The 16,745-nt window shown below is 34.0% G+C and overlaps 1 protein-coding gene across 7 annotated transcripts in view; it reads right to left on the minus strand.

Annotated features, from left to right (window-relative positions):
* The window catches only part of LOC111044471 (calcium/calmodulin-dependent protein kinase type 1), a 393,028-nt gene that overhangs the window by 267,737 nt on the left and 108,546 nt on the right, over positions 1-16,745 (minus strand). For all 7 annotated transcript variants that reach the window (XR_005573327.1, XR_005573328.1, XM_039443135.1 and 4 more), the window contains one exon: positions 13,648-13,782. Coding sequence is in view for 5 of the 7 variants with exons in the window: in XM_039443135.1 (XP_039299069.1) it covers positions 13,648-13,782 (135 nt within the window). In the remaining 2 variants the exon portion in view is untranslated. The remainder of the gene's footprint in view (positions 1-13,647; positions 13,783-16,745) is intronic.

A 16,745-nucleotide genomic window follows, 5' to 3' on the forward strand; every position in this document is an offset into this window, starting at 1 on the left:
ATGTGCTGATGCTCCTCCACAAGGTTCTGGCAACTGGGTCTCCTCTCTACTTGAGTCAGAAATTTCAATTCCTCACAGGAATCAACAGGAGAGATACGAGGCATGGCGCGAGCCTGTTGAGCATTCCCATCCATCGCACTGTGACATATAGGTCGTTCTGTGTGACTGCTTGCAGACTGTGGAATAGCTTACCCGCGCATCTTTGAGGAGTGTGGAGAGGCGGACACTGTTCGGCGCGGAGGTCTTGGCGTGGCTGAGGGAGGGCGATCGGGGCATAGGATGAGGAGGTGTGTATGCGTGGTGTTTGCTTGTGTGAAAGGTGTGTGTTTGTGTGAAATTTTCTTCTTTCTTGCTTAAAAATTAAAAAAAAAATCCTATAACTCTATTTTCTAACTTTTTTTTATTTTCTTTCAGTCCAAAATATATTCTACTAAATTGAATGAAATTGTTTTTTTTCAATTATTGATTTATATTTTATACATATATTTTTTTTCTATCATATTACTTATTATTATATTTAAGAGATTATTTACTTATGTTGTGATGTAGATGCATTAGAATTTTATAGGTGGGTTAAGTGGGAGAGAGGGCCGGCTGCGCCCTAACTTCGCCCTCCAGGTTAAAATAAAGGCAGGCTATCTATCTATCTATCTATCTATCTATCTATCTATCTATCATCCTATCATCGTCTACTTCAGTTCCACTTGTGGAAGTCTCGCTAAGTAATGGAGAGCTTTCAAATGAAGAGCTCTCCATGTTTTTACCATACTTTCCATGTTTGCACTTTTCCCGTTACAGTTGCTCCAACTCGCAGTCTCTACTTAGAATTCGAAGCGATTAAGTTTTTCTCTGAATTTCATCAAAACAATTTTATCGTTTTTGATTACCGAGTGAAAAGCGGATTTCCAAGACGTTGAAAGTATTCCCATCTTTTTCATCGAAAAAGGTGTTTTTGTTTACAATTAATGTTATGTCAATGCGAACAATAAAATGAAAACTTTAATTCCTGAACTCTCGCCCACTTACATTCAAAGCTCTGTAGAATTGTTATCTTGAAAAAGAACACTTCATGAATCCTGGCTGACTTTATCAACTGAATTATTTGACTTCAGGTTGCTGTTCCAAGCATATCATCACAGATCACACAAGGCTTTTACGATTTCGGTCATAATTGGTCCATGACTCGAGGTAAGTTTTAATCCATCACTAAATTTTATTAATGCGGTTTACATGAAATTTAAGTGGATGGAATGAAAATGAGAGGCTTCTCTAACACTTAAACTTACAATTCCACAATAACGCCCCTGCAATTTAATTCCAAGTTGAGATGAAGCTTCAGTCCCAAATTCAAAACTCAAGAAATTATTAATTGAACTAGAGAAATAGCTGAAATATTGCTTTTCCAGAAATGTGTATTCAATATTATCACTTTACCACCAATCAAACAATTCATATCAACTCCTCCAACTCTATTATAGGAAGAAGAGTCTATTACAATGAATGACGCATATTAATCTTATAAGAAGGTTCTTGACATAATACGCCTTTCACATGAGGTTACTGGATGCTTCAAAAGTTTATCAATCTTATACCTTTTACTCATTTATCAAAGTCTAGACATCCTATAAAGTTAATGATATTATTAAGTTACTAATACTTCCCAAAATGATACTTTGATGAAACTATCAATTATTGAATATTTATAAATAATAAAATCTTAACTTTATTAAACGTTTTTCGTCTATACACGATACACACGTTTTGTTTGGTTAATGGTGATGCTAATTTAGAGGATTTCTTTGCTTCGGTTTTACAATACATTCTACATTTTTCAAGTACCCTAGATTATAACTTGGAAGGGCGAATATGAATGTTTTGTAAGTTCTATAAATTACGGTATTTGTTACAAATAACTGGACTGAAATACATTAATTATATCTTAATAACTTCTCTATGTAGGAAATGATTTTTAAATACATAAATTTTCCAGCTTCAAGCTGTAGAGTTAATATAAACTTTTGCGAGGATTAATTGATAGGAAATTTTCTGTACAGATACGAACCGTATTGAGGCTCAGCTGAGGTCTAGAAGGTTTTTATAGAGAGAGCTTCATAAGTTCGCCAGCGATACGACCGAAATCGGCGTTTTTCTGCGTTCTCTTAGTGAACTGGAAATACCCTGTATTGACAGGAGGAAGCAAGCTCAAACGAAGAATGTAGGCGAGCAAAGCGAAGGGAGTACAGGGCCCCCCTGGCTGGACGGATGGCGAAGAGAGTCTGCCGGCTAGTATTCAACAGGTATAAGAACTCATAAGGATTATTATGGCTTCCATGAACTATTAATTTCAAACCCGTTGCTGTATGGACCTGCCAAAGGTATATTACATTACATTCAATTCCGAATGAAAAATATTATTCTGGAACGTCTCGCTCTTTTTATTCCAAGCTCTAACGCTAGTCAGTATTTATATTGTACAATTTTGCATTGAATCGTATCTTTCATATTCACTAAAGCTTACATGGTATCCAGTTTCCTAATAAATTTGGGGTTTTGATTTCAACTGATCATTCAAGTTTTCAGGTGTGATAAATTCGTTATTTATTTTAATCGGATTGATTGAAAATTAGAAAAGATAATGAACGATTCCAATATTAATTGAGTCGCATAAAGCCACTATGTATAAACATGGAGAAGAGATCTTTCTATGATATAACCCATTAATCGTAGGATAATTGGTATTTATAATATTGATTTGTGTGATTTTCACATTAGCTTATCAGTACGATCTTTAATTCTGATTAACGAATGCTACAAATGCATGTGCCATTGATAAGGTGAATTGAGGCAGGAGTAGTAAGTAATTGAAGCTGTTTACCTATTGAATAAGGAACAGGTCACAGGTGGTCGTCATTTCCAGGATAATAACATAACAGTCAAACATCATGAAATACAGAACATCTGGTAAGCGCTGCGCTGGTGTTCGCGTTTGCGCGTGTGTCAAAAGGGGGTCAAGGCTATTAAAAGGCCATGCACTGACTGCACTGGGCAAATAGCAATCGCTTTCAGCTCTTGCTATCAATTTATTAAAGCATATTATATGGATGCCCACTGATGCATACATGCATTACATCAAAGGGCTTGCTTGACTTTTTCAACTTTGTGTACCATTAGATTTGAGGCACTACTACTTCCACAAGGCAACTAATTCCATGGAAAATATTTCAATGGTAAATTGATATCGCGAGCAATTAGAGGAAATCTGATTTAGTTTGCGTGATGGATCACTATCTCGATGTCAAATTGACAAAGAACCTTCTAGTTCGATTGGTGTAAGTCGGATAAATTGAATATCTGACTCAATGATTTCCGATTCTGGTCTCGGACTGCCAATTATTCTTCCAATAAATTTTGTCGATCACCTATTCTCTAGCATTAGAATTCTAAGGGTAGAATTCCACTCTTTAATGATAATGTAGTTTATAGATACATCTGAGATGATTTCCTGTTTACATGGAAAAGACAAAAGAGTGGGTCAATTTTAATGAAGAACAAACTGCTTTATAAAGAACTCATCCCTATTTTTGCCCCCCCCCAAAATTCAACGCTTAGGCCAACAATTCCTTTATATTATTTTCATAAACCATCAATGGATGAAACTAATAAAAAATTGACAACCATTATTTTGTCTAAATTATTATACAATTACTGAGCCAGGGATATACCCTGATTAAAGGTTTATTGTGCAGCTGCACAATATATATTTTTCCAGAATACTGGAGAGAAACATAATATTAAAATTACTCTCACTGTACATGAAATAATCTACTCGGTCATAGAATGCAATATTATGTTTACAATGCTGAGGTGAGACCAAACGAACTCGAGAACGATTTTTAGAGTGAAAACATTTAAAAACAACCAGACATAAATCGAGAAGCATCAGAAAATATGGCTCCAAAAGTGTATACACTCAACCTCACATGTGTTAAACTGGGTGTATCAAGATTTTTAATAATCTTTGTTTACAAAAAGCGTTCGCTCGCTTGGTCGAACCCTAGCCTTATCTGATATAATTATTTTAGTATTTCCTCAGAATAAATTTGACTGAATATCAGAAGCAATCGCGTTTAGTTGAACTAATTAAAAGCCGGAACATTCTACAATCTAGTCTAGATTTCTTATATTATTATATTTACACCCAGTTTCTCAGTCGTTCAATAAACAACGCTATAGCTTTTGATTCAATTATTTTATGTATTCAATAAATTAATGTTTATTGGTTTCTTAAACATATTTATAAAATGCATAGCTATGGAACGATTTATCTGTTCAATTAATCTGGCAACATGGCATGATCCCAAACCGGCCACTTTCGTAAACAAACCTTATGTAAATGTTACGTTAACCAACCAAATCTTGGTTTGTTATTCCATTGTTGCTTGTTGTGAGGTTATTTCCTACGGTACTGACATCTTTTGGCTGATTTTTCAGGGGGTGATATCAGTATACACCACCGTCAAAGTCAGACACATCCATCCTAGCACTGAAAATAAGTCTTGTTTTGGCGATGGCTGCTTTTGTCGTTCTTGTGCTGAAAAGAAGTGTCTTGTTTTGGCGGGGCAAGTCTGTGACTAATTTCTCTACCTGGAAAACAGTATCTGGTTGTCGCTATCAGCTCTTGTCGTTTTTCCTGGAAGAATCGCTAGGAAGTAAACTGGTTTGAATTTTGGCACAGACTGTACTTTCTTGGAAATATTCTATTCATAACTTAGTGTGACTGGAGCATTATTGTGTGTGACCATTCATGAAACAATACTCCTGCGTGACATTGTCTCTTATCTCAACCTTATTTAGTTCTATTGCTTCCTCTCTCACTCTCACTCACTCTCCCACCCCCTCACTCTCACTCTCTCTCTCTCTCTTACTTTTGGTAGAGAGTTAGAAGGGAAGGATCACTACATCTTTTTGTAGTGCGAAGGATACTTCGAATATTCTTTCCAAAGAATGGACATTGATATGTCCAAAGCTCCGCCAATTTATGTAGATGCATAACAATATTATCTATTTTATCTATAGTTATTACAAATTGCATTTTTCATATCATATACAGCTCAATAATTATTTTCTTAGTTTATATTTTGTAAATTCATCTATAATTTTGCTGTATTGTAAGCTATTGTATATAAGCGTATAAGCCAGTATATATTGTAATCTACATAAATAAAGTACTCAATCAACCCGGTTGTGTGCTAATGGGAGCTATATTATTTTATATCCTTTTACAGAATCGACAATTAAAATGGCATTTAATCTTTATTCTCATTATTAAATTTTTCATACAAGGAAAATCATCATTTATATAATACTGTACTGTCATTTAATAAGCAATACTGTAATTTGATGTAAATCAGTGTGTAAGGTACAGTTTATAGTTCACAATAATATTATTGTAGGATATTATTCTATAAATCAATATCATGTTATAAATCAATAAATTTTATTAATTTCACACAGTGTGAAAATACATTCAAATTGCATTCTTCATTCATTGTAATTAGTAATATTTTTCATACTTCTCTCCTTCCTTTTCACTCAGGGTTTTCTTATTATTTCATACAATGCTTCAGACATATTATCTTCTACCTATCTTGAATTTGTCTTTTCCATGCCCACATTCCTAGATTTTTGTGTCAATTATATTCATTACTATCAACTCTTGCTTGTAATATTGTGAATTCCCCATTCCACTGAGTATGATTGTATAATATAGTTGATGTAGCATCGTACTGGAGGGTTGATGGTTGAATGTAAGAGAGGGCCGCTTGTGCAAAAAAACTAAAGCAGCAATTCAATTAAATTCTCTCTTCTTCACTTTCTCATTATAGGTCTATATCCCTCAGAAACACACTCTTTTAAAATATACAATCCCTTACACTGAAATAATTTGACTCCTTCAATTTATGTGCTCTCAACTTGATAATACCGCCCGTTGTTCTCGCAATAATATTTATTGAACGAGCGTTAGCAAGATCTTACTTTTTACTAAAGTTCAAAGTTGTTGCCAGTCTGTGGGTTTGTTTGTTTGAATGTACTACAATAACTTTAGAAAGAGTTGATCAATCAGCTTCAAATTTTGAACACGCACTCTTTGAACCTTTTTACAGGTCAAGTTCGTTGAACAACAAAATCTTTTACTCACTTCTTCGTCCTTTCTCAGGATACAAAAGTAACATTGAAAATACATGAGATAAAATAACTTGCTCCTGTTTGTGTCTGCCTGACTATTATCCTTCATTAGCAGTCGCGTAATATTGATGATGAAAATTGTGATGACAGTTGCTATGTCGTTGGTATTATTAATTCAACGAATTTGAATTTTGATTCTAAATCATTTACCAATATGGAGAAACCTATGAAGTTCTATGGATTCACATTCCAAAGGAATTGTAAAAGGATTTTCCTTTTCCAAAGATAATTTGACAGTGGGCTCCACTGGGAATCCTATTCAAATTAAAAAAAAAATCTGTAGGTAGCTTCAAAATTTTGGTCTGCCATAATGGTTCCGCCACATTGAATCAAAAATCTTTTATGAGAATGTTTTAATAAAAAATTCAAAAATAGAATTTCAAGAGATAAAGAATGGTGGAAATAGCTCATCAATTTATATCAAACCGTTTCAGAGAATATTCACATTCTAATGTTGAAGTTTTTGGATATCTGTGATACAGAAATATTGCTCGCCTAGAACAGGATAGATTATTCATCACATATTCTTATAATTATCGTTTCCTAAAAAACTATGTTAAGCATTTATACAGTCGCTGCTGAGAGAGATTTCTGTGATAGATATAATAACCGAATAATGCTATATAAATACTATATAATTGTACTATCCTATACTATTAAACGAGCAATTTCTGTTAATATGTTTATATGTTTAAATGTTCATATGTTTAGATGTTTTTATGTTTATATATGTATATCTGTATGTGACCGGATCTCGAAAACGGCTCTAACGATTCTCACAAAATTTGGAACAAAGTAGGTTTATGATTCGATTCGATTGCACTAGGAATCTCAACCCTGGGATAACTCGGTGAAGGTCATTAAAAGGAGAAATACGTTCTTGGAAAAACAGCTGGAAATTTTGTCGTCTGTCGATACAGTAATGGAAGTGAGTGAACGAGTGCATGTGTGGGATCATTCAGCTGATCTCACGAAAAGAAAAATTCAACAAGAAAAACTTATTTTCGTTTATTTACCTTCTTTTTAGAAAACATGTTTACGCTACTTCAGAAAGTCCAAAATAGTAACTAGATTCTGTTAGTGTAGAATAGTACATAGTATATTAACAAATATTCTAGCAAACATAGTATATCATTCTAAATCGGATTCATAGTATATCTATTTGTAATTGATGATGTGTTTGTTTTTTGAAGTGTGAATAAGTTTTTATTTTGATGAGTAATAGTAGCGTGACCTAGATTTTGATTTGGACTGTAGTATAAATTGAAAAGGGCCAGTTTTGGGCATAAGCCTGTTGTGCCTCCTCATATAACTGTAAAAATAATTATACGACTGAGAAAATGAATATAAACTATAAATTCAATCTTTCGTTACAAATTTTCTATGCTTTTACATTCCAGAGCAAAGCTCGATCCCCCGATATTATTTGACTAAACTAGTGACCAAAATGAAGGGATTCAAAATATAAAAAAATGAAAAATGGGAATGCGAAAAATATTATAATAATTGAAACTCCAAAAATTATCATTTAATTAAGAGACATTTATGACATTAATAATTTTCTGAAAAACATTAATAATTGGCAATAATAATTTTGCAATATTGCACTAATAGTTTCAATTTTAGATGATTCTCTCCTGGATTATTGAGATCTGTGTTGGAGATTCCTCAGTGATTGCTGCATCATCTGAGAAAACCCCGTGAAAGTGAGCTCTGTTCGAAATTAACAGAATGGTCAAATATAGTGATTTAGAAGAAAACAACCATTTCATTTAATGTTCATTGAAATCGACCATATCAGTATTTACTCATGAATTACCGGTAGCGTATTGTTAATGTATTATGATTTGAGAAGGTAATATGAGCATCTTATTGGTTTTTCTCTCAATGATTGTAATGGACGGCTTAATTGCTTTTAAATAATTATAAAAATATCACAGATTATTGACCGAACGTAGACAGGTCTATGTTTTAACTCGGATTTTCTTTTGTCTGTCTGTATGTAACGCAATTACGGCCAAACGCGTTGATAGAATTTGATGAGATTTGGCAGGAATATTCCTTTTTCAACTGCGCGTCGATGTATACACAAGGTTCTTTGAAATTTTGCATTTTAAGGATAATAAGAGAAGGAATTCCTCCATACTCTGAATAATTCATAATGAATCAGCTGACAAGTGGATTACACAGATGTCTGGAAAAGCCGTGTCAATTTCTATAAGGTCTACAGTTTCAATCAAAGACCTTGAAGAGGTATACATCTTTAAGGTCTTTGGTTTTAATATTTTGTTTTTCAGTCATCCTATTATATTAAGCAAGCAATTTCTGTATATCTGTTTATATTTTTATATCTGGTTACCTGGTTATTTATGTTCAACAGATCTCGAAAACGGCTCTAACGATTTTCACGAAATTTGGAACATAGTAGGTTTATGACATAAAAATTCGATTGCACTAGGTCTCATCCCTGGGAAAACTCGCTGAAGGACATGAAAAGGATAACAATTATGCATCCATGGATAAACAGTTGATAATTCCGTCATCTGTCGAAACAGAAGATGCGTGTGTGGGAGAGAGACAGAATTATTTTCAGCTGTGTAAGCAATCAGCAAGAAATATTATCTACAAGTTTTAATCGACTTGATCAAAATAATCTGATTTGTTGACATAACATGATAATCATTCTAAACTAGAGAATATCAACACTGGCAATTCAAGTGATGAGTGAGTGTTATTTTGTTATTCAATTTGGTTTGTAAATAATCTAAATGAGAACTTTTTTATTTTAAATTTTTGGACTGAAAATTGAACTTGAATTCAAGTGTATGGAACATAGCCTACTTTCTGGACTATTTATAGTGTATAAATCAAAATTCGGGGGAGAAACAGTTTTGGGCTGTGCCTGTTAGTCCTTCCCCAATCATTTTAAAGAATTGTGTTCTGTTTATCAATAGTTTATAAATAAATAACGAGCGAAGCTTGGTGCCCCGATATTGGTATTGTTATGTGTGCCCATCATTATCAATATTCTCACTTTTGAAAAAAATAATTCAATAGTTGATTAAAAATAATCAAAAGAACTAAATAATGCTGAAGAAATTATAATATTTTTATTGTAAAAAAATTAATTCTCATCAGATGGAAATATTATCACAGAACTGGATGAATTATATCATAATTATATGGAATACAAATTCAAACGTAAACTGAGTTTGTTAACTTTTCAAACAGGTGACATAAGATACTTGTGAATGAGAAAACTGCGTGAGATCTACTGTTCACAGAACTACTAGTTACATTCCAGTACAATTATATTGTTTCACAATCCAATATCGGGCCACCGAGCTTCGCTCGTTATTTATTTATTGATAAACAGAACAAAATGATTGGGGAAGGACTAACAGGCACAGCCCAAAACTGTTTCTTCCCTGAATTTTGATTTTGAGGTCGTGTTTATATTTTACAGCTGGCTATACGTCAGTTTATGAATTTCGGAAATGAGATATTTTGATTTTCCACAGATGCACTCGCTCACTCACATTATTATCCACAGACGACGAAAGTCTCAGCTATTTTTCCAAGGATGAATTATCCTCTTAATGACCTTCAGCGAGTTTTACCAGGAATGACACCTAGTGCAATCGAATTTTTATATCATGAACCTACCATGTTTCAAATTTCGTGAAAATCGTTAGAGCCGTTTTCGAGATCCGTTGGATTTAAATAACCAGATATAAAAATAACCAGATAAACATAAACATATATATAGAAATTGTTCACTTAATATAATAGGATTTCTAAGTAGAACTCATAAGTATCGTAATCTTGCCATACAATAATTGAAGTTGATTTCATTCAACTTTATTATACTTTTCAAAGTTTTTGTATTCTACTTATTTTCATTGACAACATGCTCACATATGCAATCTTCCAGGAATTCTATCTTATATAAATATGCCTCTACATCCCTATATTCCAAGAAAAGGGCATTTCTATGTTGTGGAAGCACATACTAAAATTAGCTTATAACAATCAGGTAGTTTTTAGGGAATATGAAAAGATAGACCAATTGTCTCAAAGGTCTATTGCTGGTTTTCAAATAAAAGGAAATCCAAAATGAAAAACAAAACTAACAAATTTCATTATCTTCAAAATACTCAATGTTCGAGTACATTCACCCTCCAGTAGACTACATTCAACACAGTAGAACCTCTATAAATTGTAGCTTACGGGACCAAGCGTTTAATACAAATTTTTGAGGGTGATGAATATATATCAAGCTCTGCAATATCAATATATTATATATCAAGCTTTGCAATATCGAGGCTGATAGAACCAAATTCGAAAAATTGTATCATGCATACTGATCCCATCATTACCCATAATTAATTCATAATATAGCCTCTATGAATGGATGTAAGAAAATATTGTTAAATATTAATTTGACATGCTTGTAAAAGATTTCAGAGATCAAAACAACTGTTCATGAGTGAGTTCTTTAAACCAGGGTGTCTCCAGTTATATTATTATATGTGAATCCATAGAGCTTTCAATGAACTCATAACTGGAGTTATCAGTTATAATTGCATATTAGTGTATTTATCTTTATGGGAATACTAATTACAGTGTTTTTGATGTCAAAACTATGAATTATAGAGTTATCGAGAGGTTTCAGTGTACTCACTAATCTTGACAATTGAACTATTAAGTGAAGTTGTTTTTGTTTTGTGTCAAGAAATTTACTAATAACTCTATTATTTATGCTCCAAATAAATGCAGAAAAGAGAGACAACTGCACAAAATAGGAATGATATATAACGAATAATACAGTAACAAGGTAAGTCATTGCCCGATATTACTACGAAGAGAGATAGAAAAGAGTCATAGGTTTCAGAAATAAATTGTCAATGGTCTTGTTAAGAATAGCCTACACATGGGAATTCATCAAACAATGACCATTGTTTGAAAACAAGACAGCTCTGCGTAGTACAGTCCGTCCAAGAAGTGTAACATAACCGTCTTGTTTTGGACGTGTCAGAGATTCGATGTGTCTGACTTTGTCGTTTCTGTACGAATGTGAAAGTGTCCGGTTTTGGCGCCTAAGGCACACGCCAATTCGAGACTCTTTCAATACAGTCTTTCCCTGTTGCTGGCGTACGGTGTCGATGGATGAGATAGTCGCTGTCCACTCCTGTCAGGTTCTGGGTGTGTCAGAGGACTAAGGTGGCGTGTACTCATTTTTTAAATATAGTGTAATTTTTTTAAATATAGTGTAATTATGAAACTGTTTCATTTCTAAAATACTGATTTTAATTTAATTTTTGTAACTTAACTTTTCGATTGGAACCGAAAATTTGATCCATTACATTACATTCCGAAAATTTGACATATTTATCCATTTGATAAATATTAATAGGCTGAATTTTGGTACTAAAGTTTATCGAGAGATTTATGGATTCAATAAGTTTATGGTGCATTCTAGAAACGCATTTCTCATGTTTATCGATTCAATAAAGTTATTGAATGGATAAACAGTTTATGGAATGACCGAGAAACCGGGCACTAAACTAGTTATGATAAATGATGGAAAAATAGAGCCCTGGTTCACTATTACACCAAGAAACAATCAATTTCAACTAAAGAGTACAATTAAGAGCGTTTTAAGCGATTTACCACCCTATAGTGGTTTACACCTTATAAGGCTTCAACTCATGAAATGTTGTAGACAAACTACAAACACCTTTGCGACAAAAACATAAACGCACAATAATAGTATGTTAAATGTTGCCAACTGCTATCGACCTCAAGGAAAACTGGTGAGAGTTGAGTTTGAAGCGTTACTTGACTAATTTTGCTACATAGAAAATTACATCTACTCAGCATTGTGACAAAACGTCAGTAATTATTGTGATAACATGCACATTGCACAAGAGATTACCGTTAATAGTTGAAGATTCTAATACCATTATACAGTATTAATGAGTTTCCAACTTGATAGGAATCGGAAAATGATGTAAAGCCTGCATCAATCTACAAACTATAAAGATTATTTTGCAGAGGTTCAACATATTGATTAAAGTACATACGTACTTTTTATGGAACGGAATGAATCATGTGTGAGCACTGAATTCGTACGTTCGGTGACATTTATTTACGTACGTGAATTCGTATGCAGTATTGACGCGGCCTTAGGAAGTAATCTATCAAAAATGCATTTGATTATTAGACTACTCTAGCTACAAATATTCCATTAGATAAGAGTAATGTACATTCCGTGAACAAGTAACTCACTACTGCTCCAACTCAACTCGATTTTTTTGCAATAGGTGCGAATTGGATTCAGGCATCTAGTACTAATTTCCTCTAAATTTTTCACTGGTTTCAGGGTAGCTTCAAATTTTGAACATCACTAATAATTGAAATATAAAAGCTATCCTGGTAATCTATTGAACTGCAAGACTTGGCAAGTATATAAATGTCAAACTAATCTCTCTGCTACAGAGAATTTTAAATTTTTCTTCACGTTTACTTAATAATTTAGATTAAAAAAGGATATTATAAAAAGGCTTGATTCTTGTTCGCTTTTTTATTTCGCAAGTGATGAGTTTTTAATCAAACTATTTTCTAATATCAATCCATAACAAATTGGATAAAATTGATTACATCAGAAAATTTCGAGTTTCATGCATACAATTTTCATAACAAATCTGATAAACCAAATCTGATTACAATCAACGCATTATATATTCAACGTGGTACAATCATTTCCATGCTCATATGATATTAATAACAGATATTTGTATGCATTTTAATTAAAATTATACAAGACTTTATAGACATGCTTTCCAAACTGCAAGCTTTTTGGAATTGGACCGAACATGTATTGCTACATACATATTGTATTGTTCTTCTATACATATGACATATTGTAATGATCACTCTATCACACATTATAATGTTGTATTGAGGAGATTGTTGATCAAAAAAAGATACGTGAAAAAAATACCGGCGAATTTTCAAGAGGAAAACCGTATAAAATTGAAGCTTCATTGAATATTCTGCCTTATTTACATGACACGGAAAAGCCGGAGAATTGGTAATGAGTGAATAACAATGACATGAAGAGCTGACATTTTGACACCGTCGAATTTTAGAGGAAAAATCTGTTTCAAAATCGACGTCCCATTGAAATTTCTATCATATTAACATGATACGGAGAATCTTGTAATAATAATATTTTCCGATAACAGAAAGAATGAAGATATAGAAAGATACGTTTATAAGGAAGAAACAAAGAAAACCAACTCAGTTGGTTTTTGTTTCCAAAAATACATTGTTTCCCGTAATACCAGTGAAACATCTCGGAATCTGATTATATAATAATAAAGGTGATGTATTTACCTTCTAAGAACCTTTATTTCGTTTTCTAAAGAGTCCTCTTTTCCCTTGAGGGCTTTCTTGTCTATAATCTTGACGGCGAACATTTGTCCCTCGTGTTCTTTACTCTCAGCCAGTCTCACTTCCGAAAAGGCACCACTGAAATAGACAATCAACAATTAGATTTATGTTGTTCAGCCAAATGGAATCAAAGTCGAGTAAAATAAAGTTGACAAAAATTAAAGATACTTGAACAATGTCGATGTGGTATGCATTATGTTGCAAAGTGAATTATTTTGTCATCTGATCTGTTAAATCAGACATTCTAAAAACTCAATAAATTGTAAAGCTGCGTACACATATACGCTCTTCCAACCCGCACCGAGCACGCTCCTCCCTCGTACCGCCCTCGTTCCTCCATCGAACCACAGTCGCTCCGCCCAAGCACCCATCATGAACGTTACGGAAGATGTTAGATCTTCTCGCGTTCCCCGGTCGAACCACTGTTGCTCCCCGGTCGATCATCAATCGCTCTGCTGGAGTGACGTTCGGTTGCGGAGCAGAGCGAAAGTCTGTACGCACCTTAATCAAGTCAACGTTTTCAAAATTGGAAAAACATTCAACGGAATCAAAGTCAATCAAAATCAACTTTTGTGTAAACATGCTCATTAGACACGTATGCATAGTGGACAGCACTATTGATGTAAACAAATGTCAATTCAATTGATATTTATGCCACACAATTAATATCAATTCAATTAATATTTAATTAGAGTGTATATTAAAGGTAAAGACGCTTACTGAATACGTGCAGACATGTTTGAATAGAATGTCATAACAACATTCCTTGTCTTCTCGGATCATAATTGAACTGTCTGTAGTTGAACTGTAAGCAGGTCCTTCTATATGGCAGCAGCCCTCCACTCTCTTCTTTTCTCTGCCAGTCTCTTCGTTGCATAGTAGCTCATCCCCTCCTTGATGTCGTCCAACATTTTGTATCTTCTTCACCCTCTTCCTCTTCCCCCTGAATGGTCCCCTCCATGGCATCCACCAACAAGCATTGCCGTCTCATCCAATGTCCCAGCCATCTCCTCTTTTTTCCCTTTATCACATCCAGCAGACTCCTTCCCTCCCCAACCCTCCTCAACACCTCCTCGTTTGTAACTTTATCCCTCCAACTGATCCCCTCCATCCTTCTCCATATCCACATTTCCAATGCCTCAAGCCTCATCTTATTCTCCTTTCTCAGCGTCCAAGTTTCTGCACCATACAGTGCCACACTCCAAACATAGCACTTTATTAGCCTTTTCCTTAGTGTCTTGTCCAGTTGGCTACAAAGAATTCTCTTTTTCTTATTGAATGCTGTTTTTGCCATAGCAATTCTTACTTTGATTTCTTTGTTGCATTTCATATCCTCTTCCATTATGCTTCCTAAATACTTGAAAGATGATAACTGTTCCAACTGTTCACCCTCCAGTACAGCATTCCCCATTCTTGCTCTCCCTGCACCAATTCTCATGCACTTTGTCTTCCTGACGTTTATCCTCATTCCATACCTCTCACAAGCCTCATTCACATCTCTTAACATTCCATTCATCATTGTCCAGCTATCAGCCAGGATCGCCATATCATCTGCAAATCTTATGCACTCTATGTGTCTTCCTCCAATGCTGACTCCTCTTTTGCCATCCAAACATTCCTGCAATATATCCTCTAGGTAAACGTTGAAAAGGATTGGTGACATACAACATCCCTGTCTCACTCCTCTTCTTATTCTACTCTCTTCTCCAATTTCGCCCTCTATTCTCACTCTGCTGGTCTGGTTGACATACAGGTTCCTGATTAGTCTCCTCTCCTCCCATTCCACACCTCTTCTTTTCAGAGTATCCATAAGTCGGTCCCATCTGACTCTGTCAAATGCTTTTTCCAGAACCACAAATGTCACAAAAACCTCTCTCTGTTTCTCTACAAATCTCTCTCCAATACTTCTTAACAAGCCAATTGCTTCCCTAGTGCCTCCGCCTTTCCTAAAACCATATTGTTCCTCTCCTATTGAGTTATTCAACCTTCCATACAGCCTTCTATTTATTATTCTCAAAAGGATTTTCGCTGTATGAGCTATTAGACTGATTGTCTCTTATCGTCAGATGAGAGAGCATGGTTCAAGAATTGAAGTAAAGAGCAGGCATCATTCAATAATAAAACAGATTCAACAATAGGTATATAATATTTATTGATAATAGTAATAAACTTTAATGAGGGAAGCTCCCGGGCTTCAATAGTAAAACGATTACAAATATTGAATATATGCCATAGAAGATGGTCATAGATGATAATTGAACAGTGATCGATAAATGGAGCTAATAGGGGAAAAAGAGGGTTCAGATTCTGCACCCTCACGCCCGAACAAGTGGAATCCATTCAGAGGGGAATCAGATAATTGATTGGAAAAGGTTTGGAGAATTGACAAGGTTTGATTCTTTGTAATTGAAATTCAATTTCACTACGAACTCTGTTCTAAAGGGCTTTTCAATATTCCGCGAAAAAAATTTCCTGGTGATGATACAATTAAAAAATTGCTCTTCAATATTCCGCGAAAAAAATTTCCTGGACTGATAAAGAGGTAAGAACTTGGAATGATCCACTACATCTGATCTTAAATTCTTCGAATGATTCTGTTGTTCTTAATCTTTAGTCTTCTCAATTATTGCTTTCTCTATTCAAATTCAATTTATTTCTAATTAATTTACAAATCAATTAGACAAAGTACTAAATAAACACATAAATATAAATATATTAGTGCTTAATCAGGATTATCATAAAGTTCAATCATATAAAGTTTAAGATGGAATAACAATGTACAAAACTTTGAAAAATATTGAATATAAATAAAAGTGTTAATGCATATGTATGTTATATTCATTGTCGCAAGACTAGCAAAAAATAAAACTTGTGCGCTAGCCGACAAATGGTATAAATAACAGAATTTTTATACGGAATGTTTACCAACTACCTACCAATACTGCAATACTCCAGGGCAAGGGCATTGTTCCTATGAAACATATCTAAATATCATATTTGAATTGTCCGCAAGTCTTCAGTTACTCACACAGCGGCCATTT

The sequence above is a fragment of the Nilaparvata lugens genome, chromosome X (genome assembly GCF_014356525.2).
Source record: "Nilaparvata lugens isolate BPH chromosome X, ASM1435652v1, whole genome shotgun sequence".
Taxonomy (NCBI): domain Eukaryota; kingdom Metazoa; phylum Arthropoda; class Insecta; order Hemiptera; family Delphacidae; genus Nilaparvata; species Nilaparvata lugens.